The sequence below is a fragment of the Protopterus annectens genome, chromosome 2.part0 (genome assembly GCF_019279795.1).
Source record: "Protopterus annectens isolate FY-2018-M chromosome 2.part0, PAN1.0, whole genome shotgun sequence".
Classification (NCBI taxonomy): Eukaryota; Metazoa; Chordata; order Ceratodontiformes; family Protopteridae; genus Protopterus; species Protopterus annectens.
Genome location: NC_056728.1, coordinates 1,293,355,339 through 1,293,367,217, shown reverse-complemented (window position 1 = coordinate 1,293,367,217; position 11,879 = coordinate 1,293,355,339). Strand labels below are relative to the sequence as shown.

Sequence of the window (11,879 nt, the reverse complement as noted above, 5' to 3'; positions counted from 1 at the left end):
TTGAAAAATAAATCCAGCCCCTGTTTGTGAAAGCTTGAGCTTTTTCATGCAGTTATCCTGCCTTAAGCATGGAGGAAGTATGAGGATTGTCTTTGTCCAGCATAAACGTTAGTTAATTTTTTTATTAGATTAGGTTAGTATGGAATATAAAGTTTAGATTTTGATCACATAGACTACCAAGGTACTGCAAGTATGAGACTTTTTCAAGAGGTTCTGAGTATTTGTTACAAATGGACCATGAGAAGGGTGTCTAGGATAATTTCTTTTGGGTTCCAAAGAGCATAGACTTTTTTTGTTTGTTTGTTATTTGGTGTTAAGGATAAGCCTGTTGTCCACTAGTCAGATTGTGAAGTTTGAGAGGTCTTTTTCTAACTCTGCTTTTCTAGTACATTGGGAACAGTTTGCCTTATGAATTGCTATATCATTAAAATATAGGAAATGATAGGTAGATGGGATAAATCAAAAGGGAGTTTGTTTATAAAAAGAGAAAGTAGAATTAAGGAGACCTATTGGAACCCCTTTGGATACTGGGGATGTGTTCGATGAGGAACTCCCTAGTTGTAAGCTAAAACATATATGGGAGAGAGAAAGTCCCTAAAACAGTTTAGAGCACTGTTGCTAAACTCTACAGAGGATATGGGGTTCAGCAGGATGGAACAGCTGGGTCAAACGCTTTGATTAGGTTAATAAAAATTGCTCCTGTTTGGAAGCCCTCATTCATGTTCTGCGGTATGTCATCAGTGAGTGTACAAGGCTGTCATGATACTTGTAGCAATCCAAAAATCCATCATAGTGTCTGGATGTATACTCTGTTTTTAGATGTATTTAATAACTTCCAAGAATGTTAATTTTTGGACCATAGGAGCTATGGACATTGGCAGTTTGGTGTTTGTATACATTTAAGACTGATTTTAGGATAACACATTTCCAAATTGCTGGTATGATGGCATTGTTGAGGCATAGGTTGTAGATCTGGAAAAGTAGTTGAAGAGGGGGTCTATATCAGAACACCGAAAGTTCACAATTTCAAATGTTCTTACATCGACCCTTAATCAGCGAATGCTGAGAATATCGAACATTCAGAAGAGCAAATTTTTTCCTAGGGAAAAAATTCACTGTTCCAAAACACATACACACAACACAAGCACACCAAACAAACAGCAATCCACACACATACACCCAAAATCTTACAGCTAACCCTACACTAAACTGTACAAACATCACTAGCTATCCACTTACCTTAACCCAAACCCTAACTCTAAGTTCCATCGCTGTTGCACACTCACTTCACCCACGCCCTAACCCTAACTCACCTAACCCGCCCTAACCCTCACATCCATACAATCACACACATACCTCCCTCCCACCCTAACCCTAACTCACTTAACCCACGCCCAATCGCACACTTACCTGAACCCAACCCATAACTTTCCACCACAGCGCTGAAAATAGCGAAATGACAAAAACGGACAACCAAATTCTTTCCCTAGGAAAAAATTTGGTTATCTTTTGTTTCACTATTTTCAGAGTTCGCTGAATAGGGGTTGATGTAAGAACATTCGAAAGTATGAACTTTCAGTGTTCTGATATAGACCCTTTGAAGGGTGCATTCATAGAAGTATCTTGTAAACCATAGATGAAGGCTAATGTGCTCTGCGGAGATATCAGCTGATATTTTGTCTTATGCTTCTTGTAAGTCATTCCCTTTATGGCACTGAAGTAGAAAGGGGGTGTGAATGGTAAGGCCATGGGGGATCTGTGGAACTCTTTGTTTGGGGTGGGGGGATAGAGGAAGAAGTGAGAATTCATGTATGATTTCTGTGGCTGGCAGGCTACTTGTGGAGCACTGTACTGTGTTTTACATAATATTTTTTGTGGAAACATTCTAGTAATTTAATTGATGACTTACTAGATTTTTTTATTGTTATGAGTGGATGACTGTACTGATTGTAGGTGGGAGACTATGTATCTCCTTATGTTTCTTTTTAGCTAAGTTTGTTAAAAGAATGAATTTGTCTCGGTTCTCAGTTATAGGGAATTTTCTATTGCAACCAAGTTGTGTCTCTAAATTTATTTATTTATTTATTTTATCCAAAAGGTTTGCTTTCAACAGTGTGGTTACTTTGGAGTATAATTTATCTCAAAATTCTGGAAGCATCTTAGTAAGGGAGTAGTCCACAGTTGCGGAGTGTGGGATCCTAAAATCACTGGTCCAATCTTTTTTGGCTAATTCTTGCCTGAAGGTTGCAATATTTTTATGTTTTGCATTTTAGGTTGGAATTTGTGATGGGTTGTAGTTTTTTTCTGGGATGTGGAAAATGAAGGTTATGGGACAGTATTTGCTGATGGTGGGTGGGAGAGTGGAATCGTGACTGGGGCAGTTAGCTGTTATGAGATCTAGCTGACAGTGTTTCTCTAGTTTGAGACTGAGTCTTATTGGTTCCTTGTTTTGTAGTATAAATCTAGGAAATCATATATCTTACTGTTACACTGATTTAGTCACCAAGACAGATAACTTGATATGGTTGTTTGGTATACTGGAGAAATAAAGTAGTACATTGATTAAATTGATAAAATTTAGCTGGCGGAGGGATATATGTATTGTGAGTAGAGTATTTTGTTTTGTTGTGGAGTGAAATACTAGCTAAGACCCATTAGGCTCTCTTATTTAAGGAAGAGTTTTGATCTAAGAGAGTTGACATAGTATTTTTCTTTATTAATAGACAAGCACATCTCCCAATTCTTCAGCCAGGCTTGGGCTTAAAAATATAATTAAATCCTGGAGAGTGGTCGGAGAGATTCAAGGTAGTTGCCTGGACCCAGCTTACTGTGTCTGGGAGTATGGATCCAGAACAGTCTCAAACTGATTTAAATTGTTACACATGCTTCCATTGGTTGCTACCTCAAACTGATCTAAATTGTTACACATGCTTCCGTTGGCTGCTACCCAGTAGCTCAGTATTCAGCATACAGTGTTTGCAGCTGAATTGTTCCTAAAGCAATGTATAAGCAAGCTTGTTTGCTGAAATGGTAACTTTTTAAGGTCTTTGTGCTTTTATACATCTATATATTTGCTTTCTGAAGAATCGCTTGAGCAATATATACACTGATTTTATATCAAACTCTTGTTATAGAATTCTGATTTCTGACTAACACCTTTGTTATAAAATTTCAATTGTTCTTTTTGCTTGCTTATAACATAGTGCAGTAATGACTTCACTCTAAGTCGGCTTCCCCTCACTTATAAATTTGGGGGGGGTGGGGGTTATTCTCATTTACTCACCTATTACTGATATATAGTGGTATCAGTATGAATGACCTCAGTAGGCTCTGCTTACAGACTTTTTTATGAGTTCTGTAGCTTGTAGTTAGCATATGTTTACAAACAATACTGCAATATGCTCAAAAGATTTGAATGTGTGAGGCAAGTGCAAATATTTAGAAATTGTACACAATTATCAGGCTATAGGTGAACTATAATGCTGCTGAGATGCAAACTGACAAAATTTCATTTGAGTCACTCTGCCTTGTTTGGAACTATGTAGTTGGTGATATCAACAAGGGAAGCAAGTCTCTTGGAACTGAAGGGAATATAACTACTGAAGCTAGTAAATATTTTTTTGTTTTTATAGAAATAAGAAACAAAGATGGAGAATTAAGCATTGTCAGAGCAGCGTTTGATATATTTTGGACCAACATGTCTAAGATACCGATCCCATAGGTAAAGAGAGATGAAGATCTGACAGTTTTCCAGATCACCCGTGTTTAGTTATTGGCACCGACCTGGATGGGACAGGATAAAGGGGGGCACAACTGTTGCCTGGGGGAAGGAGGTAGCTTTGTTTTGCACCTTGCATGACACCTAGTAGTAGTAGTAGTACAGGATGTTGCATCCATTGAGCATGAGCCTGTAGAGCACAGACTGCTAAGTGGTGCACGCCACTAGATAACCCAGGAAATAGGGTGTGTGTGCATGTGTGTGTGTGCATGTGTGTGTGCGTGTGTGCGCATGTGTGTGTGTGTGTGTGTGTGTGTGTGTGTGTGTGTGTGTGTGTGTGTGTGTGCGCATCTGTCTGTGTGTGCATGTGTGTGTGTGTGTGTGTGTGTGTGTGTGTGTGTGTGTGTGTGTGTGTGTGCATGTGTGTGCATGTGTGTGTTTATGTATGTGTGTGTGTGTGTGTGTGTGTGTGTGTGTGTATGAACCATGTGCTGACTTTTTAGATACGTCTTTCTTCTTTTTCAGTTATTTTCTTCAACCATAACACTAATGATTGTATATAATGCTAGTTTCAAAACAAAGAGTGGAAGTGACGCAGAGACATTTATTGCAATAGTAACTGGGTATATAATTTATACTAAAATGCTATGATGAAAATGTTATATATTCGGTTGGATATAGGCTGCTGAGAAGAGACTTGATTCTGATAAAAAACTGTTTTTTATAATTCCAAACAACAAGCCTTGCATAGGGTTGAAATTAAATCCCATTGTTTAGCAAACAGAAATAGTGGGTATTTGTTCAGTTACAATACAGGTAACACAAGTTTGAAATCTGATTTTTTTTTTCATAACTGACTTAAGAGTATATTGAACAGGTTGCCTGTGACTTCTTGCCACACTTTCTTTGGACACTATTTTTTTTAATGTGTAATTGCTGCAAGCTCCTCAGTTGCTCTTTAGAAGTTTAGATCTCAATATATGTACACAATAAGGCATGCCGACCTAGTTAGATCATAATTGTTAGATGAATTAACTGAATGAAATGAACCACATTGTAGGCAACTTTTTATGTAAGTACCATGAGTCTGACCAAAATAGATGATCTACTACATGGTGCCAAAATCATTCAGTATTGAATTCATTTGTCTGAAAATATACTTGTGATACAGTTGTGAACTTCAAAGATGATACTTATAGTAAATAATCTCTTACAGTTAACATTAACTGACAAGGAATACATTTTTTGCTATTATCACTTGCTCTGCACTTTATTATATATGCTTTGCCTATCAGTAAATCTCAGTGAAGATGTAAAGATAGCTTTTTCAAATTATGTAGAAGTTTCATATAACCAAGTTATTTTACTGACATGTTTAAACTCATTTGTATGCTGGTTTGGGCTCAGTGAATCAAGCTCTTCAATTTGATTAATTTTTCTCTTAATTTTAGATACCTCACTTATATAAAAAACTCTACCGTCATCAAAACTCAAGATGTTTTTACTGTACTACGGTACATTTCTTTTAATAAGTATGGGAAAACAATGGCTTGGGACTGGACACGACTGAATTGGGAGTACCTAGTTGACAGGTAGGTCACCTCTGTTTAATTGTTTGATGGTATCTTTGCAAGACAGGAATTCTACACCATTTAATGTAATTGAACATTTTGGACAGTGATATGTACCTTAAAATATATGCAGTATAACAATTCAGCATTTTTAATATCAGCATTCAGGATGGAAGATGGTGTCACCATTCAACCATCATACTCAGCTATATACCCAGGACCCAGGAGGACACAGGAAAAAGAGCACACAAAATGGAAGAAAAGTGTGAGAACAAAGAATGAATGTGAAGCTGCACATACAACCGTATGTGCAGTACAAGCCCAGCAGGTATTCCCCAATATGTATAGTTTGCCTTCCGGGAATATCCACTCAGAGATAAACAAATAGCCATTCTGTTTAATAGTAGAAGGAGGGACAATGGCATAATCAGAGCCTATTTAGGACGTGACACATTGGGGTTCAAGGTCCCCAATATGTAACTAGGATAGACAAGAATTAAGTGTCAGTTCCTTCTGGTAGAGATGAGCAAGCCTGAGTTTGATTATACACATTTAATTAAAACATTGACTTTTATTTAATTTTATTTCATTCTAGTTGTGTTTTTATTCATTCATGTACACACACTAGACAAAATCTCTTTTCAGGGTTAACATGGGAGCATTCTCTGCTTAAGTAACTTTTTTACAGTCACTCATTATGTACTTGCAGACTGAGAAAATCCTCTGTGGTGTACTTCTAGATCAGCTTCATCTAGGAAGGAGGGAAAGGGGATTTATGTCTTTAAGCTATAGCTTTAATGACTCCCATTATTAAAAAAGATAGCAGTCTAATATTATGTTTACCTTAATCAGCTATTGGTACTAATGTTATCTAGAAAAGTTCACACACCACTTTTCCTCCTTACAGAATTCCTCATTTGGTGGGATAAACAGGTTAGACTCCATTGGCTTATGCTCTTAAAACTTTATAAAATCATGGCACAGGCTTACGTAGAACTATCTAAAGATATTAGGAATACATGGGATGGATACTTGTAAACATTGATAACCAATTCAGAATGTGAGTTGATTTTGAGTAAGTGGCAAACCTTTACCAGCTCTAGAATTTAGAGAAATCCACACCAAGTGTCTGCAAATTTGGGAACCCTCTCCAAGTGACTGAAAGATAGGAATCTGTGCTCTGCAAAGTGCACTTTGGATCTACTCTACTATTCATACTCAAGCTTGGTCACTTCTGATTTATGCTATAAATCTGCTCTGACTGACATTAGATTTTGTCTAATGTGGCTCAATGACTTTCACACTAATTTAAATAAGATGCTAGTTCACTGACTTGAACAGGTCTCCTTAATTATTATGGCTGCAATATTCCAGTTTTGGAAATAAATGCCTAATGACCTTACTACAAAGGTACAGTCTTTCACATCCCAAACAAAAAGAGCAATGTGAATCCAGTGCTTATCTAAACAAACTTGTATTGGTTTGTGATTGACTGTGCCGTAGCTTGGTAAGAAAAGTTTTTGCATTTATTTGTTACCACTGTTTTTCACTGTTTGTTGGAAGGAATGGATAGTTATAGACAAAAAGATTTACTTTGATTTATATTTTGTAGTTTTGCCTTTAATTTTCACTGTTAGTTGTTAGAAAAGGATAGGTTTTAGACAGGCAAACTCCTGTCTTGGTTTGTGATTTATTGATCTTTACTGTTAAAAAGTGGTGCGACTGTGAGCAATTTTGAACATTGTAAAGGAATTCCAGCTTTTGTGTGACAACTTTATTGTATTTCTTTTAATATTTAGTTAAATATTGATTGTGCAACTTTTCTCTTAGAATTTGATTTAAGTTCTCTTTGAATTCTATGGTAACTGATTTTGAATTTATTTTCTTCTAGAATTTGTTATTCATTTGCAGCTAAATATGGATTCTTAATGATTTGCTAAAGCAAAGATATCTTCTACACTGTAAAAAATGCTATATATACTTAAAGGTAACACCTGATAACACTGGTACCCTGTGTTCCTCATGTGAAAGGTTGGACGATTTGCTCACCATTATTAGAAGTAATAAAGCTAGGCTTACTGATGACGATTGCACTTGTGCAATTGGCACGGCTTGTTTGCATATATTAATGACTGGATTGATGAAGTAAATAACAATAGGCAAAGAACAAATAAAACAAATCTAAGAAAGGATGAATCTATTGTAGGTAATGATCGCTCACCCCCTATGCAACAAAATAATGCTACTGATAACTTTGGAATTTTGGATACAAGTATTCAGCAATCTGTGGATTCAGAGCATATAGAAGGGAATAAAAAACAAAGGAAGGAAGAAGTTCACAACAGATAACAAAGAAAAAAAACATTAGTCTAGAGAAAAAGGCATGATTTTTCCAAAAGGGAAGATAGAAAAGAGAGACAAGGGGCAGGTGGAAAGGAACAAATCAAAATTAAACATGGAAGGAATGAAGAACATTACTGTAAGAAAAAAGAGGAAAAAGACAGACACTGACAACATGGTTCAAGCTGTGGATATACAAAGACAGCTGGATGAGAACTGTATGCTTTCAAATATAATATGCAGCGAAAACAATGGAATTGATAACACTAATGGTGGTGAAGATCATCCTCTGTGACAACTGACAGACCAGCTATTACTGAATTAGAAGTTGAAGATTCTTCAGAACTGGTCAGAAAAGATATTCTTGTAATTGGAGATTCAATTATTAGGGGAACTGATACTTACATTTGCAGAGAAGATAATGAACATTTGATAGTGTTATTCTTGCCAGAAGCAAAAATAGAGGATGTGAGGCAGATCTTAGAATGCCTTGATGTAAGGAAGTATGGATCTGTTTTATTCATGTTGGTACAAATGATCTCATCTGCAGGGACTCTCTGACTGCTAGTAGGAAACTTACAGCTCTCTTTGATAACATAGTTTGTACAAGTATTAGGACATATTCTTCACAAATCACATATAGAAACGGGAGTCATGTCACTGTGAATGGAAAGAGTTTTTTGTAAATACCTACATGAATAAAATGTCTCGTTTTAAAAAATGGAAATGTGTAGAGCATCTGAGTCTAACTGTGGGCACACGTGTTTAGACAGGATGGTGTGCACTTATTAAGATCAGGGAAGATAATTTTTGCAGTAGATATTTTGCAATTTTTGACAAACACAAGACAGGATTCTTGGCAAGTCAAAAATCTAACACTTTACAGATATCAACAGTTGGTGCATCTCTGATGGTTGTTAATGCTAGGAGCATTAGTTATAAAGTTTTTTTTTTTTTTTTTTACTGGAAAATTTGCTATATTCCCACAAGATCGCTGTTGTTATTGTTTGTGAAACATGGTTAAAGACCAATCACTGGAAACCAATTCTTTCAGGTATAATATTTTATTATAGCAGATATACTATCAAAAATCAGGTGGAGGTGTTATGAGACTTATGATTATTACGTGTTCAGTGATGATGACACCAATACTGTAAATTGCGTAACTATGACAGCAAAGACAACCCTGAAACATATAACAATTGTTGGCGTATATAGATCATCAAAGTAAAGTGCTGAAAAGAAAGAATAATAATAGCGTCTGAGGACTTAAATTTACCAGAAACAGACTGGAATAATATTGATTCAGCAACATTAGTAAGGAAATTATTCAAGACATGTATTCAAGAACAAGATATGCTTCAGATTGTAAAATAAAAAAAAAAACTACCAGAGAACAGAACATTCTAGACATTGTTTGTGTTCCTAAAGAAATTACTGTTACTTCATGTCAAGTTTTACTACCGCTGATGTACAGTGATCATGGGATTATAAAAGTTAATTTGTTGCTAGACAATTCTGCCAAACTTAAATATAAATCAATGCACACAAGATTAATAACAGATTACATGGAACTGAAACAGTCAAACTAATTGGAGTGATACGTTCAGTGGAAAAACTGCTGAAGGAATGTGAAAAGTTTTGAAAGAGAAATTGTTTGAATGCAAAAAAAATCAAAAAAACTTTTAACATTAGGATCTAGGCAAACAGTATCAGGAGGATATATTTCCATAAGAACAAGATACTTGATTAAGGTGAGAGACAAAAACTATAAGAAATAGAATCAAGGTTGAATTACAACTTTGAAAACGGAAATAAACAAGCTGGACAAACAAATTAAGCATAGTGTTTGTCAAAATCAAGAGAAATGATATAAAGATATTGAGCACAATAGTTAACCAATTTATAGATACATAAGCTGTGGAAGGAGTAAAGACATGCAAACTGATAAACTGTGTTTGGATACTAAAATGTATTCTCTGACACAACAGATTATACGTACATTTATGCAATCTTATGCAAAACAGTTTGGCTCTGCAAAGGGGTTGATAAGTTGGCCTAGTGATAACCAGTTAACCTCAGATACTGAAATCAAATTAGAGTATATTGGAAAAGAACTATGCAAACTGGATCCAAACAAAGCACCGGGAAGAGACAGAATTAGTTATAATGACCTGAGTAGACCTCACCAAGAACTTACAGTACCAGTATATCCATTATTTACTAGGTCATATAAATATGGGAAGACTCCTCAAGACTGGAGACATGTACTTATTAAATCTGCCTTTAAGGGAAAGGGGACTAGAACAAACCATACAGACCCCATACAAAACTCCTTCATCTTCCTCTCTTAAAACCCCCTTTTGCGCGGTTTTGCGTGTTTTTGAGCATAGCGCAACAATGGACAGTGCTGCCTAATTGGGTTTAAACTATTCCTGGCTCCACAAAGTCTGCTCTTCACTTTTTCCCTTAGAACTGCTCTATCTCTCAATTTAACCACCATATTCTCATTCTAAGGCCCTTCACTGGTCCAATTAAGTAATCCTACAAGTTAGCACTATTAAACCATAAGCACTACTTACTCTTATACTCTCTACGATTACCCTGTCCTCTATTGGTCCATCTTAAATTCAGTTTCCCTATTACTCTAGCATGTCCAAAGGTCAGTCAATGGTTTCCTCTCCAGTCCAGCTGGTGAATCTGGGAATTTTGAGGCAATGTTACAACTGTCTCATGTACACGGACAACCCTCTCCTCCTCCAAACAGGTTCAAATATATGTGAGAGATGCAACTATTTAGCCAAACTGGAGGCTGAGCTTTCTCATCTCAAAACTGGTGTAACCAGTCAGGAGGAGAAGGTAACCTCACACAACACAATTCCAGTATCACATAGTCCCACCACATCAGCGAACCAAACACATAAATACACAAAAACATACTCGGAGGCTCTAAATAAAAATCTACCTAAGCAACAGAGACCTCCAAAGCAGACATCCAAGCAAACGCTACCTCAAAACAAAACACACACAACACATAACCCACAAAGTCAGTGTGCCAAGCAGCCACAGCCCTTAAGGCTGAATAACACACCTGATACTCTTGTTATAGGTGACTCTATTGTCAGACACACTGAAGTCCCGCTCACCAGGCTGAATAAAGAGAAGGTCACGGTGAGCTGCCTGTCGGGTGCTAGGATCTGACACATAACGCAAGTACTCAAGTCACTCCAAAGTAAATACAAATATGACTCAGTCATTGTACATGCTGGTGTGAATGACCTGAGACGTACCTCCCTGGACTACATGAAAAGAGACATAGAGGAGCTCTCTGATCATGTAGCCCAGGCTGGTATGACCCTGACCTTGAGCAGCATCTTACCCTAACCTAGAATGATGCCACAGTACAAAGACAAAATGATCGATTTTAACAATTGGCTAAAATTTTGGTGTCATTCAAAGGGGATCCAGTGTCTGTCAGCCTGGGATGACATGCTCGACAAGCCACGTTGCTTCGCTAGGGATGGCTTGCACCTGTCACCACTGGGCTTTCGGATATTGGCAAAGGCTCTTGCCACCCCCATAGTGCCTTTTTAGGCAAGGCTCAAAAGTCAAACCCACCCCCATAGACAGCACAAGGAACAAGAAACTAAGGGTAATGCTGCTAAATGCCAGAAGTCTTAACCTCAAGATGCACGCACTTGAAGCTCTCCTCAGTATGGAGAACATCGATATCTGTGCAGTGACAGAAACCTGGTTCAAGGCTCCAGAGAGCACCCCAGCACTACCAGGCTATACCTCATATCATGCTTTTCGGCCCCAAAACCCAGACCGAACCACAAAAGGAGGGGGAGTTTCCATATTTATCAAGGATATCCACACCTCCAGGTTAGTGGCATTGCACGAAGTATCGGAGACCATCCATGTGCAACTAACAGTGGGCAAGACTGCTTTTCAGTCTATAGCATCCTACAGACCACCCTCTCAAAGTCAGGAATCCCATTCGCTTTCCTGAAAACATTGGAGAACATGAAGATCTCTCCGAACACCATTATATTGGGTGACTTCAACTACCCAAACATTGACTGGGAGCACTACTCAAGCCCCAGCACCTTAGCCCAAAGATTCCTGGAAATTATAAACTCAAATGCTATGGAACAACTAGTCACCACTCCCACAAGAGGGGACAACATACTAGACCTGATCATTACCAACATGGGGACTCTATGCTCTACACCAGAAGTATATCCCTC

At 37.3% G+C, this 11,879-nt stretch overlaps 1 protein-coding gene across 2 annotated transcripts in view; it reads left to right on the top strand.

Annotated features, from left to right (window-relative positions):
• Window positions 1-11,879, top strand: part of LOC122793449 (glutamyl aminopeptidase) — a 792,963-nt gene that overhangs the window by 675,572 nt on the left and 105,512 nt on the right. For both annotated transcript variants that reach the window (XM_044061461.1, XM_044061462.1), the window contains exon 19: window positions 5,170-5,310. In XM_044061461.1, the coding sequence (XP_043917396.1) occupies window positions 5,170-5,310 (141 nt within the window). The remainder of the gene's footprint in view (window positions 1-5,169; window positions 5,311-11,879) is intronic.